The 19,022-nt window shown below is 57.7% G+C and overlaps 5 protein-coding genes across 8 annotated transcripts; 3 read left to right on the top strand and 2 right to left on the bottom strand.

Moving 5' to 3' along the window:
- The first annotated feature begins 105 nt into the window (after positions 1-105).
- On the top strand, positions 106-5,452 carry CD14 (CD14 molecule). 2 transcript variants are annotated; one of them, XM_083798736.1, is made up of 2 exons: positions 106-2,523; positions 3,339-5,452. In XM_083798736.1, the coding sequence occupies exon 2, from the start codon at positions 3,349-3,351 to the stop codon at positions 4,762-4,764; it is 1,416 nt and encodes a 471-aa protein (XP_083654862.1). In that variant the 5' UTR covers positions 106-2,523; positions 3,339-3,348; the 3' UTR covers positions 4,765-5,452. The 2 variants fall into 2 exon arrangements, with proteins under 2 accessions (XP_083654862.1, XP_083654861.1); XM_083798735.1 differs by having other exon boundaries at positions 107-2,407.
- An 822-nt stretch (positions 5,453-6,274) lies between these two features.
- On the top strand, positions 6,275-8,585 carry LOC310881419 (uncharacterized protein). Its single transcript, XM_083798742.1, has 8 exons — positions 6,275-6,354; positions 6,499-6,550; positions 6,762-6,832; positions 7,129-7,176; positions 7,547-7,672; positions 7,831-7,908; positions 8,197-8,279; positions 8,431-8,585. The coding sequence occupies exons 1-8, from the start codon at positions 6,340-6,342 to the stop codon at positions 8,576-8,578; spliced, it is 621 nt and encodes a 206-aa protein (XP_083654868.1). The 5' UTR covers positions 6,275-6,339; the 3' UTR covers positions 8,579-8,585.
- A 277-nt stretch (positions 8,586-8,862) lies between these two features.
- Positions 8,863-10,387, top strand: LOC310881415 (uncharacterized protein; the record flags this gene model as incomplete). Of its 3 annotated transcripts, none has more annotated exons than XM_083798734.1 (3): positions 8,863-9,633; positions 9,740-9,827; positions 9,918-10,387. In XM_083798734.1, 3 exons carry the CDS (start codon positions 8,863-8,865, stop codon positions 10,385-10,387), a joined length of 1,329 nt encoding a protein of 442 aa, XP_083654860.1. The 3 variants fall into 3 exon arrangements, with proteins under 3 accessions (XP_083654860.1, XP_083654859.1, XP_083654858.1); XM_083798733.1 differs by having other exon boundaries at positions 9,740-10,021; positions 10,094-10,387; XM_083798732.1 differs by having other exon boundaries at positions 9,740-10,387.
- A 754-nt stretch (positions 10,388-11,141) lies between these two features.
- SLC35A4 (solute carrier family 35 member A4) lies at positions 11,142-12,915 on the bottom strand (the record flags this gene model as incomplete). Its single annotated transcript, XM_083798741.1, has 1 exon — positions 11,142-12,915. The coding sequence occupies one exon, from the start codon at positions 12,913-12,915 to the stop codon at positions 11,947-11,949; it is 969 nt and encodes a 322-aa protein (XP_083654867.1). The 3' UTR covers positions 11,142-11,946.
- LOC310881422 (SLC35A4 upstream microprotein) lies at positions 11,142-14,049 on the bottom strand. Its single transcript, XM_083798746.1, has 3 exons — positions 13,916-14,049; positions 13,746-13,844; positions 11,142-13,671 (listed from the first exon to the last, which is right to left on the bottom strand). Exons 1-3 carry the CDS (start codon positions 13,928-13,930, stop codon positions 13,474-13,476), a joined length of 312 nt encoding a protein of 103 aa, XP_083654872.1. The 5' UTR covers positions 13,931-14,049; the 3' UTR covers positions 11,142-13,473.
- Between the last annotated feature and the right edge of the window lie 4,973 nt (positions 14,050-19,022).

The raw sequence follows: 19,022 nt of genomic DNA, 5'->3' as shown, positions 1-19,022 counted from the left end.
CGGGGCGCGGCGCCGCGTGACCGGAGCCCGGAGCCCCCCCGCGGCCGCCCCCGGTCGAAGCCGCGATCGCGGCGGCCCCGGCCCGGTGCGGGTCCCGCCGGGGCGGTGGGGCTGCGGGAGCCGCGGGCGGGCTCGGGGTGGCCGCGGGCGGCCCGGGGAGGGCCACGAGGGTGACCCAGGGGCTGGGGAAGCCGCCCGGCGGGGCAGGAGGGCTGCGGGAGTTGGGTCTGTTCACCCTGGGGAAAAGCAGGCTGCGGGGGGGGGGCTCCAGTACCTGAGGGCTGGCTACAGGGAGGAAGGAGGCCCTCGTCACAAGGAGCCGCTTGGAGAGGACCAGGGGCAGTGGGTACAAGTTGCACTGGGGGAGGTTTCGTCTTGATGTAAGAGAGACGTTCTGCAGCGAGAACAAGCAGTCACGGGCACAACCTCCACAGGGATGTGGTAGTATCCCCATCGCTGGAGGTGTTCAAGGTGCTGGGCACCTTGTGGATAATCTCATTTAGGCTCCATTCTCACACACGATGTTGGGCCTGGTGATCCTTCACTGTCCCTTGCAAGCTGGGCTGCTCTGCTGTGAGCCCTTCCAAAGAGCGGGGTGTTGCAGGATGTGTTCTGCCCTCATTTCTAACACAGCCCCGTGATTCAGCCACAGAGAGCGTGCGGTGACCATCTCCAGCCCATCACAGGGCTGCTGCTGTTGCAGGCCATCACCTCGTCTCCATTTCACTTGGAAACACAGACATGAGCATACACAGGCAGGGGACGCTACCAAGAAGAATTCCGTATGCCTTGCAGGGAGAAAAACTGGTCAGTCTCCAGCCTCACGCAAGGTTTCCATCCCCGTAGGGCCAGGTTTCATTTTTGCTGAAGCCAAAAATAGCCCAGAGACTCAGCAGCCACATCAGATTATTGGTCTCAGTATCCTAGGATCTTCCACGGTTGAAATTAAAACCAGAAAGTCATCACCCAAAGGAAATCTCCAAAACCAAATGTCACTGAAACCAAGTGTGGCTGACCACCGAGGAGACAAAGCTCCATATATATATATATATATATATAATTATTATTATTATTATTCTCTGGCAGATCTTTGGGGGAATTTGCAGCAGGTAGCAAGAAGAAACAATTAAAAAGGTACCAGGTCACGATGGTTAGAGCCATGTCACCAGAGCAAGGAGTGAGGAGGGCTCAGGATATCTGCTCCGATTTTTCCGTGATGTACAGGGCAGCAGCTCCATGTAACTGGAGAACCTGGAAGGGGAATCATGAGGTTGCTCAAGGGGAGGAAGTGAAAGCAGTACAGAGCCTGCCTGAGCCACTAAGAGTGAACCTCAGGGAGATAAACAGCCAAAAGCAGATCTTCTGTTTGCCCATCCCAGCAAGACAGTGCCAGGACACGTGGGGCAGGCATCCTGCAACCCAGCTGCTCTTGTGCTGACTGTGTCTTCCTGCAGTACATTAACCACGCACTGGGAACTGCGTCTTCTAGCTGTGCAGCTTCACTGTCTCTCTGAAATCCATTTGAAATCCAACATAGGCAGAGAATACCCCGTGGAAGAAAAAGTCCTTGACAGATCAATCTTTCTGAATGCCTAGCAGCCTGTGGTTGCTGATGAGGAGCATTGACATTTTGGAGTAGGCGATCACAGGGCGTTTCCTCAGCCAAGCCAAGAGGCTGACCGCAGGTAGTGCTGTCACAGCACTGCGATGTGTGGTGGGGAGCAAGCTGCGTGGTGGGAGCGGGGAACATTGGCTCAGTAGCTGTCCCCATCCTACACAGCACATGGGGACAGGGCATGGTCTGGACACGGGGCATCACAGCCCCTTCCCTTTCTGCATCACCTCCTGCTGGGTGCTAACCACGCAGTGGGCTCCAGGGCACGGCAAACCCAGAGCACCTGGAGACAGAGGTGTGTTGGGGCTTGTCCTGAGAGTCCATTTTAGGGCAGCTTACTGCCACGCCGTTCCCCATCCTTCCCAGGACAGTAAGTGAACTCCTTTCCAGCTGCAGCCCAGGGCAGCCTTTGCTACAGGGAAGCAAAGCAGAAGTAACTTGGGCGGCTGCTGCTTCCCGTGGCACCACTGGCCCCATCCTGCTCAGGAAGCTGCTCGGAAGGAGCCTCGCAGCACTCAGGAGCCTGCTGCTGCTATCTGCCTGCCCCGAGCGCAGTGATCAGGGCGGGAGGCGCTCGCTAAACTCAACTTCAGCAGGACAGGGCTGCGAATGTGCAAACAGCAACTGGGAGGAACCTGCGGCCACCGTGGCCGCACGGGGCTGGAGGCAGGGGAGGATCAGGCGCAGGAGAGCTGAGCACTTGCAGAGTTTTTGGCACCTACAGCTGGGACTTGGCAGCAGCTAGAGGAAGCAGCCGCTGGGCAAGGAAGCGTTTCAGTCTGGAGCTGGCCGGTGAGTCTCAGCGCAGCCCACCCCTGCCGAACGCCGCTCCCACCGCGACAGGGGCTTGGTTAAGGGGCTGGAGCAGGGTCCCCCCGGGGAGGGTGGTGCACGGCAGCACCGAGCAGGTGAGAGCTCTGTCCTCAGAGTTTTCCGAGGCTTGGCCAGGAAAAGCTGTTGCTGATCTGGGCTGGTGCCAGCAACAGACCTGCTCCAGGCAGGAGGCTGGACTAGAGACCCCCTGAGGCTCTTTCCCATCACCCTTCTTTGGCAGAGTTGAGTCAGTGCATATTTGGGAGCCTTTATTTTTTGATTTCTGCAGAGCTATACTTGATGCTGACGGGGGTGTACAGAGACTCTCAGAGATTATTTTCTACTTTCCCCTTTGAGGCTGGTAATGAATCAAATCCCTGGGTGAGAAAAAGGAAAATATGAAGCTCTCTGTTGCAATTTCCTGCCCCAGATTGCACAGAGAAACAAACAGAGCTGTGGCTGTCCCGTCCTGCGCTCAAACCAATAGATCTGTCTTTGCTGTACGTAACTCAGCATTTCTAGTTGCTGTGAAGTTTCCTGGTTGCTCACAGACAGGAATCTCTGCACGCTATCTCCCCGTCTCAGCCCTGGTCTCACTGAAATTCTGCTTCTGGGGTCAGGTCGGACCAGTGCCAAAGAGGAGCGGGTGGCACAGGTGGAGCTCTGGGTGTTGCGCTGATGATTACAAAGGGCTGGGAGCTTTGCCCTGAGTCACCTCTGAGTAGCCACACGGGTGCTGGTGGAGCATGCTGGACCCACCGGCAGCTGGAAGGGGCGATGAGTGCAGCTCAGTGTCCCTGTGAAGGATGTTTCTGCAGTGCTGATCCTGGCCAAGTCAGCCCTCCGTTCCGTTGGTCTGAACGGTCCCTCAGCTGCCCCTGCCTTACACCGCTGCTCTCCTCATTTCTAGGCTGTTTGCCATGAGGGTGGCTGTTCTCCTCCTGGGGCTGGCGCTGCTGGAGGCGGAAGGCAGGTGTTTCTTCAATCGCACTCAGGAGTACTGTGTGTGCTACAAGCTGTCCCAGGACAATGCAGGGAGCATCATCCAGTGCCTCGCGGCCTCTGTTGTGGAGTTTCAGGGAGGAGATCTGGAGAGATATGTTGACTTCCCCATCAGAGACCTGGATCCCTCCACCATTGACATGCTTGGCACACTTGAAATCAGGAAAATCATTTTTGGTGACCTCCTGGTGCCTGAGGTCCTCCTCGCCCGTGTCTTAAGGTTCTTCTCCTACACCCGAGTGCAGGAGATGGCATTTGAGAGCTGCAGTTTTCTGGGGAGGAGCAGCTGGGATGAAATGGCTGGCCAGAACTTGCCCATATTGTCCCTGCATTTCCACAACGTGACATCTGCCCCGCTGACGGGCCGCGAGCAGGACTTCTCTAAACTGAGCAGCTGGCTGGGGACCCTGCAGGAGCTGTCTGTCACCAGCTCCCACGTCACCAGCCTGCCCTGCGGCATCGGAAGGGTGTTCAGAGCTCTGCGCTCCTTGGACATGGCACAAAACAGCCTTGGGGATGGGAGTTTGATGCCTGCCTTCTGCGAGGGGGCCTTCCCACAGCTCCAGGTCCTGAGTCTGCAAGAAAACAACCTGACATCCTACCACGGTGTGTGCAAAAGCGTGCAACTGCTGCACGAGCTCCAGCACTTAGATCTCAGCCAGAACAAGCTCGTGGACAGCCCGTCCTCCTCTTGTCAGTGGCCGGCGTCCCTCCGAATTTTTAACTTGTCCAACGCTGGCTTGGACAAAGTCCTCACACCTCTGCCTCCTGGTCTAGAAGTGCTGGACTTGAGCTCCAACCACCTCCATGCTGTAGACGTCTCCCTCCGTTCCCTGAAGACTCTCCTCCTGAGCCAAAACCTGCTGCTGGCCGCCCCCTCCATCAGGAATTACCCCACGCTGCACTCCCTCCACCTCGACAACAACTTGATTACGGAGTGGCCATGGGACGAGGTGAAGCTCTTGGGGAACCTGCAGGACGTGTCTGCAGCTGGGAACCCCTACAACTGCACCTGCGCCGGGGCCGGGGCCCTCCAGGCGCTGGCAGCCACGGGGTGCCTGAGGCAGGGCTGGCCCCAGGACTACGCGTGCCACTCGCCCCCCCAATACCAGGGCACGCTGGTGAGGGACGTGCCTGCCTCGGTGCTGCAGTGCAACAGAGCGGCGGTGCTTGCTCCCGTCTGCACGGCCCTCGCCCTGCTCTGCGTGGCCGGGGCTGGCTGGCTGGCCATGGCACGGAGGAGACGCGCGGCCGTCCCCACCGCTGCTCAGCCCCAGGGGCTGCACGGCCAGGAGCTTGGTGAGAAGGCTCGCAGGAGCCCGATGTGCTCGTGAGGGGCTCTCTTGCTCTCCCCCCATCCAGGCTCCCTGCGGAACAGGACTGTCCTCGGCGTTGTCCCACGGTGGCGGTGGCTTTTCCCATCTGAGTCTTGGAAACCCTCGAGGATGGGGAGACCCCCCCTTGCTGTGCTCTGTCCCTGGAAAGATTTTCCTTACATCCAACCTCAACCTCCCCAGTCTCAGATTATACCCATTGCCTCTCTGGTATTTTCAGCCCTGATCAAGAGGAGTTTGGGTCCATCATGTCTGCACCTCTGCAGGCTGTCCTCTTCCTCTCCTGTTCTGGGGGTTACAGCTGTAAGGATGCCTGGTTTGCAAGGATGTCTGCTTCACTGCTATTCAGCACCTGAGGAAAAAAAAACACACAAGGGACAGGGAAAAAAACAAGCAAGCAAGCAAACAAAAAAAACAACAAATTAAACATCTCTACACACAAACCCTAATGAGCAGAAGATGACAAAGACAGCAGCAAAGACCTCTCAAAGTGTTCTTAGGGCACTGGTGGATGAACTCCTCACGTGTGAGCTCAGAGAGGTTCAGCCAGAACCTTTGTAACCAATAAGGAAATTGGTTTATTCTGGGTTATCAGAAAACACCTGACAGGAAAGAGCGAACTGACTATGGGATGCTGAGGGAAACTGGGGGACTGCAGAAAAAAAAAAAAAAGAAAAAAGAAAAAAAAAGAGTGCACGGGGAGGGGGGGCCATGGCGGGCAGCTGCGGCAAGAACGAGCATGGGGGAATGGGGAGGATGGGGAAGGAAGGGATTGGCTGTGGGTAAGCACTGCTTATCCCCCAGATCTGTCCTGCCTTCTCATTAAAATCTGTTCCTGGGCATTTTTGGTGTCACTTTCACTGTATTGTGTGTATGATCTGCCAGCAAAAGCAGGCTGGGCGAGGCGGTGAGCAGGAAACGAGCGTGGCGATGCGGAAGGCTGGCGCTGGAGCAGAGCACAGGGTCCTGGAGCAGGCCGCAGGATCCCCAGCCTCAGCATTTCCTTTTTTGCTTTCTTGGTATGACCGATCTGCAGCAAGTGTAAGCCTGTGGTTTGTGGTTGCTTCTTGTGCCTAGATAACCTTCATAACTGAAGTTCCCTCAGCTCCTGTCCCTGGCTTGCAAAGATGTCGCTCTGGGAGCCAGGAGCACGCTGAGGCCGTGAGTGGGTCCAGGCAGCTGCTCACCTCCCACGGCCCCAGTGGGCTCGTGGAGCTGGGAGCAATTTCTGGAGAGCTGAGCCGCAGGGTGCGTGGGGAGGTGGCACCCCGGGGCAGATTGCCAGCCCGGTGCCGATAACGCACAGTGCTGGGACCGCTCGCCCCACACCATGGCACCGGAGGGCTGGCAGCATCCTGGGGGCACCACCTGGTGAACAGCCCCACGTCAAACGATCTCCAAGGCTGAAAGACGTCAGCCTCCAGAACATGGTGCCTCCAGGCTGGGCTCAGTCCCTGCCTGGCTCTGCCCACACAGCTGTGCCTGATACCCATCAATAATGCACAGGAACATGATCGCCCTGCATAACCCCATCCCGTGCCCTGCCTGAAACGGCAGCTCGGTGCTGAGCTAGCCATGGATGCTGGGGAGGTGAGTGGGGCACATCGCAGGGTGGCTGGGGGGTGTCTGCCTCCTGTTTTCTGTGTGGTGTGGCCCCAGGGGCACATCCAGATCCTTGTGGGTGCTCAGGGCAGGACCCTGCTTATTGCCCCTCTGCTGCGTGTGTCCCCACAGGCCGAGCAGGAGGTGTGCGTGCGAGCGGCCATGGGACTCCACCAGGCTGCAGGTAGTGCTGGGGCCGGGACTGCCAGCCGTGCTGGCGGGGCTGGTGGTGGGGAGAGGGCGTCCACACCACCCCGGTGGCTCTGAGCACCGTGGTCACAGTGGGAGGGCTTGGGGACAATGTGAAGCCCCAGAACCTGGCCCTCAGCTGTTGGAGGTTTGGGGGGGGCAGAACCAGGGCAGGCAGGGTGACCACACTCCACGCTCCATTTCAGGGCCAGGAGGGAGCTGGGGGGCCAGCAGCAGAGACCCCCGGCAGCTACTTCTTGCAGAGAAGGAGATCCAGGTGAGAGTGGCACGGACAGGGGCATCAAGGGGCAGGGGACCCTGGTGGCTCAGATGGGAGCAGGGAGCCTCATCCCAGCCACTTGCCCAGCAGATGCCTGCCCAGGCATCATCCAGGGGGAAGGATGAAGGGGGGGGGCTCCTGGGGATCACCAGGAGAAGGAACAGGGGTCTCCCCCCACCCTCTGTGCCACCCTCACCGTCTCCAGCCCAGTGTGCTCAGTCCTTCCTTTACCCTGCACTGGTCATACTGGGATGGCAGGGAAGCTGAACATTATCGCCCTCGCTCCATGCCAGGAGAGCTGCTTGACTGTAGACGGCATCTTTCACTTGGAGGCAGGACAGGTACCGTGTGCCCCACGTCCTTCTGCACCCCCGTCCCCAGCCAGGGGAACCAGGGGCACGCCTGCAGCCCACCGGGCTTCTGTCCAGGAGGTGCTGAGCACCACTGCTGGCTCCTCAGGCATGCTTGGGTCCTGGGTCTTTTCCTACGTGTGGCTCCGCTGGTGTTTCTCAGCCTGTCCGTTTCCTCCTGGGTGCTGAGCTGTGGCTGCCGTGCTGTGACACGTTACCTGTGCCCTGCCCTCCGTGCCATGCAGTGGTCTCTGATCTCTGATCTATGCCATCTGATCTGATGCCCCCCGTGCTGGGCCATCTGCACCGTCCCGGCTGTGCCACGCCACCCATGCTCTGCTGTCCACATCTGTCCTACCAGGAGAAGGTCTTGGAGCTGGCAAGACCCCAGCTGGCCCTGGTGCCCCTTGGCTACAGCGTGTCCCTGCTGCTGTGGGACCCCCACGGTCCTGGGACCCAGCTGCCACTCCAAGGCATTGTCTGGCAGGTGAGGGTACAGGGGTGGTTGTGGAGAGGTGACAGAACGTCCAGTGGACGACTGGGCTCCAGGATCAGCCAACTGACCCCAGTCCTGCTGGTACGCGTGAGAACTCAGCCATGGGTGCCAAGAGCCAACGGGTCCCAGCTTGACCAGCTTGTTTCCAGGTGATCGAAGCTGTCTTCCAAGAGCTGGAGGCCTCAGGGAGTGACACACAGGGCCTGCAAACAGTCAGCCTGGTCCAGGTATGGTGGAAGCAGGGCTGGCCAGACCCTGTATTGCTGCAGTCCTGGTGCCCAGTCCTGCGTGCAGGACCAGAGAGCTTTGCATCTCAGGCTTTCTCACCTCTTCACAGGGCTCCCCAGGCATGGGAAGCCTCGGCATGAGCCCTACACAAATCTGGGGTTCCCAAGGCTTTGGCCTTCCCTGGCCAAAGGTCATCCCCTTCCAGCCCTTTGTCCTGTGACACCGGGTCCTGGTGGGTGCCAGCAGCTCCCCCTTTCTGCCCCGTGTCTAACCCATCCCTGTTCCAGGTCTGTGCTGAGGGCAAAGCGTGGGACCTGCTCCGTCCTGACGGCCGAGCCCTTCAAGTGATGGACATCACGCCCCTGGGCCTGTAGGTACCTGGTGCCCCGTGGTGGCAGCTGCACCTGGGGGCTGGTACCCCAACATCCAGCACAGGGCTGCCCAGGGCTGTCCCCCAAGGGGCCTGGGCACGCAGAGGCAGGAGGCTCCCTCCTTGCTTGCTCACATCTCCCTGCTTCCAGGATGGTGGAGGAGGCAATGGAGATCGCTGTGCCCAACGCCCAAGCTGCCATCAGCGTCTACACGTGGGGGCTGGGGGCTGCCCCAGCACCGCTCCCGCAGCGCGAGGGGCAGCCCCCGGCAGACGGGCACTCGGCTGCACAGGGGTGAGGGCCCGGCCGATGCAGGGCCTGAGGCAGGGGCTGGTGCAGGCACCGCGCGGTGCCGCTCACTGCCGCCTCTCCCCAGGGCTTGCAGCCTCTTCACCCTCACCGTGGAGCGGCAGTGGGAGGGCGGCAGGCACCAGCGCTCAGCTCTCCGCATCGTGGCGTTCCCAGGACCCTGTCCCGAGCTGTACGTATTGAGCCGTGGCTCTGCCTCGTCCTGCTACCGCCTGCCCGGCTCCACGCCCCATCCCTCTCCCGGGGGGGTCTCTTGGCAGGGTGCCCCATCCCATGACCCTGGCACCAGGCACCGGGGCTCTGCCCTGGATCGTGGAGCAGCTGCTGAAGGGGAACAGCCTCACCTTCCTGCTGCTGTGCGTGACGCTGCCAGGTAGCACTGGGAATGGCACCACGGTGCCCTCCTCAATGTCCCGCTGCTTGCTCTGGCACACAGCAGCATGCCAGCCACCAGCTCACCCCTGCCAGCAGCAACGCTGTGCCAGCCCGGGGACATCCCCGTGCTCACAAATGCCACATCCCCTGCCTGGGCACCCAGGACATGCCGCTCCCCCAGACACCCCCGGGGAGGAGATCCTGGCAGCCCTGGCGCTGGCCGAGCGGGTGAAGGGGGCAGCCAAGACAGTGTCACCCACCCACTGGGACCCCGCGCAAGAGGTGGCGGCGCGGCGGGAGGAGATCCGAGGGCTGCGGACGGAGCTGCTGGCTGGAGCTGGCGGCCCCGAGCAGGAGAGAGCAGTGGCCCAGCTGCAGAGAGCCCTGCGTGAGCTGCAGGTGGGGGTGCTCCCCTGGACACCCCGCGGCCCGGCCAGGACCAGGATGGCGCTGGTCCTCCGGTGTCCCAGGCCTTCGCCCAGCACTGAGGGCAGCACCTGGGAGCTACCTGATGGGGGGAAAGGTGGTTTGGGTGGGGTGTGTCCGTGTCTGGAAGTCTCTAGCGTCCTCAGCTCCTTTTTCCAGGTACTGAAAAGCCAAAGGTGGGAGAAGAAGCAGGCAGCAACCAAGGTGTTTGGGACAAACCAGGTGCATCAGCCCAGTGCCAAGGTGGGCGCAGGTCAGGCAATGACCACCTCCCCCAGGGACAACCTGGGCACAGGAGAAGTACCGAGGTCTGCCAGTGTCCCCATAATGTCTCCTCTTGCTTCCACAGGACCTGATCTCTGCAGGGACCGCAGCACCAGCCCAAAAGCCTGGGACCCAGATGTCCCCAGACGGTGCCAGCCTGGAGACAGCAGGAGGTCGGGAGCAGGGGATAGGCACGTGCCCCACGCCTGGGGGGCTGCCGTGGCAGGGGGCACTGCTTACGTTACACTGTTCTCCCCAAAAAGCACCAAGGGCCAGTGAGAGCTGCCAGGGAGGGACCAGCCGAGCCCCAGGGAGCGCGGGGCAAGACCTGCTGGAGGAGCAGTGGGCACTGACCGGGGGCCACGTGGTGAGCGAGACCCCACCAGGTGCCCCCACATTCAGCACCTCACAGCGTGCCCCACGGCCCTGCCTCTGCCAGGCAGGGAGCCGGTGCTGGCCATGCCCGTCCCTGGAGGTTGGATACTCCATGGCCAAGGCCCAGAGGCAGCGGCTGCAGGCTCAGCACCAGCTGCTCCTCCAGCGGGAACTCGGGGATGGGCCAGCGCTGGGTCAGGAGGTGAGCACAGGAGAGCCCCAGGCAGAACGAGGTGTAAGAAGTCGACCCGGAGGGCTCCAGGCTCTCCCAGACATCCCAGAGCTGCCCTGTCCTTGCCCCTGTCCTCGCAGTGGGACGCAGCTCGCTGGCAACAGGAGGTGGCCATGCTGCGCCTGAGCCTGGAGGCAGCGCGAAGGGAGCGCGAGGCGGCCGAGGAGGACCTGGAGGCCCTGCTACAGAGCCACCGGCAGGAGATGCAGGCCTGGAGACAGCACCTGCAGCAGGTGCGCAGGGAGGGCTGGGCACCAAACCCAGGCTGCTGGCACCACCCCACCTGCGGGGGCCAGGAAGATGCCAGGGCGCCCTGGGTGTCCCCGCAGCTGCTTCGGGACCAGCGGCGCCAGGCGGAGGAGCGGGCGGAGGCACTGGAGCACCGGTACCGGGCGCTGCTGCAGGAGGTGCTGCGGGACGCCGTGCAGCTTTCTGCACACAACCAGCAGCTGCGGGAAGCCAAAAGCCACAGCTCAGCTGATGCCACCACACAGGCACCCTGAGCCAGCGTCCCTGAATGGGGGGCACAGCTGCACTGGCAGCAAGGACAGCACGGCCACAGCTCCCTGCCACCTTGACCCCTGCTGCCAGGGGACAGATGAGCCGCTGTGACAACTGCCGCCTAGGACAAAGCCTTTGGTCCAGTCTGCGCTGGCTTCTCAACAGCACAGGCAGGGCCCTCTGTGGCACCAAGCGGACACAGACACAAGGCTGAAGCACGCACCATGGGAGGGCTCGGGGCTGCGGGTGTGCAGCCACATGCAATAAAGTAGGTGCCCCCTCACCAAGGGGTGTCCAGATCAGATGTGTTCCCAAACAGGGCAGAGCAAGGCTCTATGAAGTGACAGAGATGCCTTCCTGCAGGGAGGACAAACGCGCACACTGTTGAAACACAGCTTTAATAACCATGCCAGAGCCAGCAGTGACTTCCGCCCACCAGGAATTCACTAGCCACAGCATTTGTACAAATTCAGGTGCTGTCTCCCCTTTGAAAAGCAGGCAAAACAGTTCCCTCATACTGTCCACAGAGGCGGGTAGTAATGCTGTGCCCAGGACAGGCAAATGAAGCCCAATGCCCACCAGATCTTCAGCCAGAGGCTGGGTTGAGGATTAGGCTGGAAAACTGCAGAGGAGGTGGGAGCAATGCCCCCAGCCACAGTGTGGGGCTCTCCAGGCAGCAGCACGCTGCTCCACGCAGAAGGCCGGTGCCTCTGGCCAGGATCATGCAGCAGGGCTGGCCGCATGCACATCAGAAGCACACCAGAGCTAACCCTGCAACAGCATTTACTGGCACAGGGGATGGGTGTGTGCTTAGGTGTGTGCTTTGGTGTGCAGAAGATGGGGGAAGCAGCTTGACTGTGATGTACTGCATGACAAGGGGCTCAGGATTCACTCTAGAGCCTGGGTCCACTGGATCAAGCAGCAGCCTCATGGAGTGGAGTCCTGGCCAGGCTGGAGCAGAGCACAGACAGGGCACTATCCCTGCTTCCTGGGCACGTACACGCTGAGCAATGCCCTCATGTGCATTTGCTTTAGGCCATCAGTAACACATTCAGGCACCTTTCGCCAATGAAAAGGTGAAGAGGCACCACCATGCTTCTAACACCAGCCCCAGCACAAGCAACGAACACCCCTGAGTAACAAATAAAGGCTGCCCTGGTGCATGCAGGGCAGGAAGGCAACACCTATGTGACCCCATAGTACAAGTGAACAGCAAGGCCGATGCACAAGACGGCAACAAAGAAGAGGAGGGTGAGCTGCAGGTTGAAGAGCATGACAGACAGTACAGCATTGACCAGGATAGAGCAGGAGATCACAAAGAGCCTGGTGATGTTACTGCTGTGCTTCATGACCACAGACATGATCAAGCCGTTCAAGGCCTGGCTGACCACAATCACCAACACCCAGGAGGAAAAGCCCTCCAAGAAACCTCTGTCTGTGCTGCTCCAGAAATGGCCGATCAAGTTGAGCAGGACCCCAAAGAAGTAAAGGAAGAGGTTCTGAAGGCTGAGAGGCAGAGCCTGGGTTTTCAGGATAGCTTCTGTGTAGACAGCAGACAAGCCTGATATCAGGCAGTACACCGAGATCAGCAACAAGCCCACGAACGTGACGTGCAGCTGCATCCTGGAGGGGCTGGTAGAGTCCTGTGGGTCCTGCAAGCCTCCAAAGCTGTAGCTCACCCCAGCAGCCATCAGGAGGAAGAGTGCCAACCACTTGCGCATGCAGAGTCTTTGACGCAGGAAGAGGCTGTAGAGGAGCGCAGTGCTGACAATCTTTAAGTTACTCAGGACCTGGTAGGTGCTGGGATCCATGAAGAGCTGCATGTGAACCACCAGATTGTTGTTTGCAGCATAGAGCAGGGCAGAAAGGGCAAAGGGAACGACGTGGTGCCAGGACACGGCAACTCCCAGCAGCTGCCGGTCCCAGGTCAGCAGGAAGAAGAGGGAGAGCACCAGCTTTGTCAGCTCGACGAGAACCACGACGGATGAAGAGCTGAATGGGATTGTGCCATCCACCTTGCACAGGGTCAGGAGGGGAGCATGGGAGCCGTATACAGCCACAGACAAGAGCAGCATCAGTCCCCACAGCCCCCGCTGCAGCACCCAGGGTGCAGGGCCGAGCAGAGTGCCAGTGGCTTTACCAAACATGCCCATTTTCAGGTAGCAGCCAGCAAAGGTGAGCTGCTACCAATGGGGAGAGGCCAGATAGACTCACACCCTGGCACATTCAAGAAGAGAGCAAATACCATGAATTTAATGAACCTGATTAAAACAGGATATTACCTGTTACATTTCTGATACAGAGGAAAGGAATGGCTTTGTTTCTCATTAAGGAGAGAAGCAGAAGTCTCCCCAGGAAGCCACACAAAGCACAATCCTAGGGCACGGCACCTGCTCAGTGGAAGGGCACGTGGGCAGTGACAGCAGTGGGGGTCTGCAGGGAGAGGGGCCAAAGGAGCGGGCAGCTGGCACCCAGCTGGCTGCTGACACGTCCGAGCTGCTGGGGGTAATGGCGTGGTTGCCTCTCACCGTTACTGGTTACGGACACCCCATAACCAGACCTGTGGGTGTCTCACAACGGTTGGTGTGAAGCTCTTGTCCAAGGGGCAGGAACGTCACGCAGGACGTGTCCGGGTGCCCCAGGAGCCTCCTGCCCCACTGCCTGTCCCAGGAGTGCCACTGATACAGCCGCTGCCGGCCAGGTTCCCCTCGCTAGTCCCCACCTTTCCTCAGAGAGCTTAGGTAGTCCCGGACCGTCTTCTCCACGTTGGGCACGGCGTAGTTCTGCGCTGCGTAGATGCCCGTGCACGTCCCCACCACAAAACCCAGGACTGCCGAGAAGCGGAGTTTAGCTACGACGTAGCCGGCCAGGAAGCCCTTGAGGAAAGGAGAAGCCAGCAGGGAGCCATCCTGCGGGGACAGAGAGGAGTGAGGCTGCGGGAGGGGACGGGGCAGCAGAGCCGGCCGGCCCCAGCCCTCCTTACCTGCCCCACGCCGGCGTGCACCTCGTCTTCCACCCGCCGCTGCAGGCTCTCCAGCTGCCCCTTCAGGAAGGCGAGGTCCTTCAGCTTGGGCAGCGGGTCCTAGGGAAACACACAGGCTGCAGCGCCGTGCCCGCAGCGCCGTGCCGGGCCTGCCCAGCCGCCCCACTCACCTTATCGTCCGCCATGCTGCCGCAGGCGCCGCCCCGGCTGAGGGCGGTGGGAGAGGCCGGCCCTGCCCGCCGCCATTTTGAGGCGGGGCGGGGCGGAGCCGGCCGGGCGCCATCTTGAGGCGGGGCGGCCCCGCCGCGCTGTGATGGCGGCGGCTTCGTGCGGGAAGGGGAGGGTGCGGTGGGCTGTGAGCAGGGCTGGTGGGACTGCAGCGGCACCCGCCTCCCTGCCCGGGTGCTGGGACAAGTCCCGCAGGACTGCTGGTGGGATGAGGGGACGTGTCATTGCCCTGCGCCCCTCAGGGCTTGGGCAGATGTGAACGTGTGTCTGCCTTTCAGGAGAGCTCTGTGTGGCCGGGGTGCGCGTCCGTGGCAAAGATACTCGAGTATGGTGGAAACAGTGGCTTGGCAGACCCCAGCACCAGAGTCCTGAACAAAATTGACGAGGAAACAACAAGAATGACTCCCCAAAACTAAAGCCTTGAACTTTCTAGGGGCTGGAGCTGGCAGTTGATTCTAAGCAGGCTGCTGTGGCTCTGGAGCAGGCAGGGTGGTTTCTCTGCGGGACTCTGCTCCCAGCACAGCAGGTTGCTCAGGGTGAGGCAATTAGACAAAAGCCCCCAGCTCCCATCTTAGGTCTCAGCACATTTCCTTGCCCGCTTTGCAGCTGCTGAAGCAAGGTTACTCGTGTTGCTTTGCCTTCTCAGCAGCTGAGTAGATACACGTTTTGCTGGCAGAAACCAGTAACCGTGGAAGCCCTGCGTCCAGGCAGAGCGGGGCCCCAGCAACGCAGCACCTGCAGTCCAAGCAAACTGCTGCCAATGCTGTCTCCTTCCAAAGCAAGATGGCCCCAAGAAAACATCTCTGCTTGGGGCCCCAGAGCCACGGAGATATGCTCTGGCTTCGGTCTGATGTATTTACTTTACTGTAGCACATTCAGGACCAAAAATGGCCTCAGCTCCTCCTTTGCCCTGGAGCAAGCACATGGACAGGGTGTGTATATTCCTCTCAAGTGCTGTGGGATGGAAAAAGCGCCTCCTGCTCTACCTGGCTGCCTTTCCAGCTCTCATGTTTTGTTTTCCTGAAGAGGGGGGTGAATCAGCAGCTGCTACTATCCTGTGAGAGGACTTCGGGAATGGGGAAGCTCTTTAACAGCAATGGAGAGACTGTATCCAAGTGACCTAGTTGATGGCTGTGTCTCTGCCAAGTTATCAAGTGTAGCTGCAGTTTCCAAACAATAAAAGCACAGCAGGGTTCGGTATGTGGAACAGGGCCTCCAGGGACTCAGCTCTCCTTCAGCAGCCACTACACCAGTGACTGGGGCATTTGGCTCCACTTGATCGGTTTGGGAGCCAAAATGGGAAGTTTGGTGTCGGTCTTTGGGGAAACCACAGGCAGGATGCTTGCTTGGGTGCTACACAAAGTGGAATCTCTCTTCAGATGCTAATAGCTACAGACAGGCAATACAGGAATCTCATTCATGTGCTGATAGAGTTTCCAGGGTAAAGGCTACTTTTCTTTCCACCCAGGGAACAGGAGTAGACAGGGTCTTCTATTTCCAATATATATATATATTCATATTTAAACCATGATATTAATATTGATTTATGAGTGTTTTATAGTCCTGTAAATGGAACATATCAATGTAAGTAGCTGAGATTGTGCTTTCGATAGTTTGTTAGAAGAAGGGAAAGAGCAAGGTGGGACAAAGGAAGTGTGTGTAAAGAGGGAGTGAAAGAAAAGAACCCAAGGAGAATGCTCCCTTCCCCACTGAAGCTCACTGAAGGGAGAAAAGTGGGCAGAGAGCATCAGGGATGTGGACATGGCTTTTGGCTGACCTCTCCCAGCTGCAGCGGCGTTGCCCAAGACCTCTGCACAAAGAGGAGCTAGGCTACAAGCAGTGGAGTTGTGTAGTCCTTCTGCAAATTAGGTCTGTTGCCATGGATTAAATGCATGAAGAACTGCTTTGTCTCAGTTGTGGCCATCCAGATTTTGTTCCCAAGAGTGGAAATGGTGTGGCATGTTGCTCCTGTGTGGTTCCTGCTCAGCTTTTCCTGTGGTAGCTCCACAGCAAAGGATGCCCAAGCTGCTGGGAGCAGTGCAAACTGATGGGCACAAATGCACTTGCAGGCCTGCCTGCTTCCCTTCTTCTGCAGTATTTTGCCCATGGATTAATGAAAGCAAAATCTAGTTACTGCTCCATCTGTGGAGTTGTCTGGAAAAAAAAAATTGGCCAAAGCCTTGAGGAATAAAGCTTCTTTTTCAGTGAAGCAGTCAAGGGGGCACCTCATCCCCTGCACATACAAACAGTGATCTGTCGGTGCTTGACTTGGCATCCTGCTGCCACACTTTGTTCCTTGGTATTTGGGCTGGTTCACCATGAATGTGATGTTGTCTTCCAACCTGTGCTGTGCTGGCTTGTGGCTTCCTCCAGGAGGCGTCACACCTGGCACCTGCTCCCAGTTTGTTTTCTGTGTGAGTACGTTCCTTCTGAGAAGCGGCTGGTGTCACACGGATGCACCTCAGGAGGGAGGATGGCTGGAATGGGACTTGGCCCCTTTGGGAGTCGAGTACCTGGGGGGAGGATGGCCGGGATGGGATGTGGCTCTGTTCGTGCACCCAATGCAAAACACACTCCACCGAGCTGCCTGGGAGTCGACCACCGGACCAGGCTGGGCTCTCAGCCCACTGCTCAGATGGACCTGGGCTGGAACCTCTGTAGAGGGTCCCTGCGGCCTCTGCACTCTGCCCAGCCTGGCAGTGCCCCTCACCCAACGCTGTGAGCCGTGGGTGGCACTGCAGCCCCCGTGGGGGTCCCTGTGGTGGCCCTGCAGCCCCCTATGACAAGTCCACATGGTGGCTCTGCAGACCCCATGACAATTCCATGGGTGATCCTATAGCCCTTGCTGGGAACAGAGAGCTGGTGAGTTGGCCTTTGGGACATGAAGATGGAACTTACCATTGAATTCAAAGAGATTCACCTCCTACTGTAAGAAAAATCAATGCCTTCAGTGGCCATTCCCAGCAACCCACCACACATCTCAGTGGAGCGCTGTGATCTGGAGCACTGGAAGCACCTGTGGCCTCACGGAACCGCTCCTTGGGAGCAGGCAGTGGGTGCTGCACCAGGCACGAGAGAGAAGAAACACCGTGCCCTCGTTCCTCCCCAGTGCACAGCTGCTCACAGCACAAGTCTACCTTTGCACAGACACGGGCTGCAAGGATTAGGCAAGCCCAGGTGCTTGGTAAGGCAGATCCTTTTATATTGCTTCGAGGGGAAAAAAGTCAACAGCTTCCACTGCATCTCACTGGGGGGAAAAAGCACGCTTCAAGTAAGATGCTATGTGACCCTTACCCATCACGTAGAAATAACCCTTTTTCCCTATGTGAGCTTTGCATTTATTTTTGCCTTTCTTTGTGCGCCTTTTTGTGAGAACTAAGTCACGCTGGGGACCTTACTCAGTCTAACACAGCCACTAATGCTACCTGCTAAACATAAGTGACAGCACTAACAGTGTGGGAAATAGGCACTATAGAAGCAAGCCTGAGTAATTGAAAAAAATTAATGTTTTGGATGCTTGGCTAACAATTTAATTGAAAACTGGGGTGCTGGACTTGATGTATATGTTAACCCCATGCACACTACACCAGAATTTAAAGGCTCAGGTGTGAGCTTGCAGTTACAGCATGCAAGAGCATCGAGTCAGCCCCATGAAGGTTTCTGGACTGTCTTGCTGGTGGCTCTCAAATTTAATTTTTACCCATTCACCATATGTACTACTGAACATATGAACTACTGAACATATGAACTACTGTACTACTGAATTGCTGGGAAAAATAAATGAAAGGGACTACAAAGTCAGCACGGGGACCCCACGACACCAGGGCAGGTAAGGAACAGCCAGTTTAAGCCCCAGAGATGTGTGAGTGGCTGATAGCTGAAGCACTGAGCTGCTGTTTTCCTTGCTTTGCAGGATGCCAAACTTTAACCACAGAGAGGAGTGAACTTGGTCAACACGCTGTTTAAATCAATCACTTCAAATAAGCCCACTTTTCAAGCAGGAAGTTTCCTACATAAAAGGTAAAATAATCAGCGTCATTGCAAGGGCCTTTCTTGAAGCACAATCACCAAACTTTAGAAGTGCAAACTGCAGGCTTTGCAGATTTGAATATCCCTAAAAAGCAACACTTGAGGGCAGCATAGCACCGCTGCACAGCCGCTGCTGCTCACCTCCTCTGGCTGGTTCCTCGTGGGACGTTTACCAAGTGCCAGCCTTGCGAGCCCCTTTCTGCAGAAGAACGTTTTTCTCCATCGCAGCACATGGAGCTCCCTGACTCCATGCACACGAATTTGCCAATAATTTGTTTTATTCCAGCCTCACGAAGTGAACACCATTGCAAAGCTGACTGTAAAATATCATCATTCACAAAGCCTTCTTTGCTTGGGAGTTGCACAGTTATCAACCAAATTGACCTGCTCGTTAGAAATTACACGGGTATAAGACCTACGAACACAAATAAAAGCAGGTCCTGCTGAATATTTTTAGCTATTCTCAGGCTTCAGGAATAACCTTTGACTTCTCCTCCCCTCCTGCCATAGATACAGAAGCATCCTGCATTTGCAAGGATCCAGAATTTGGCCTTTTAAAAAAATCAGCAAGTTTCTGCCCAAATGCTCCAGGGCCCAAGTGGCAGGATGTGTTTGTTGGGTGGGTGGGAGCACAAATGAAGCTGAGAACACTTCTTGCCTCAGCACCAGAGGTCAGGTTTGGGGTTCTTCTAGAAGATCTATGTTGTTAATGCCAACATGTATACTCAAACCACTCCATAAAACTTTCAAAGCTTCAAAATTCACCGTGGCTCCTAGGGAAACATTACAGCCAAGGTATATACTTGGCACATGATCTCAAGACACAGCAGACAGTAGTTCCCAGGAATGTAAGCAAAAATGGGAAACCTCAACACATTTTCCATGATCCAGTCACTAAACCAGTGAGAGCAAGGGGGAGAAAACCAACGTGCAGATCAGCTGCTCAGCTTCACAAATGTTAGTGATAGAATAGCCAAGAACAAGGAACGCTGCATCTTTTTTTTTTTTTTCTTCCTTTAA

This window comes from Anser anser, assembly GCF_964211835.1.
Source record: "Anser anser genome assembly, chromosome: 14".
Classification (NCBI taxonomy): Eukaryota; Metazoa; Chordata; class Aves; order Anseriformes; family Anatidae; genus Anser; species Anser anser.
This window is presented reverse-complemented; position numbering and strand designations above follow the sequence as displayed.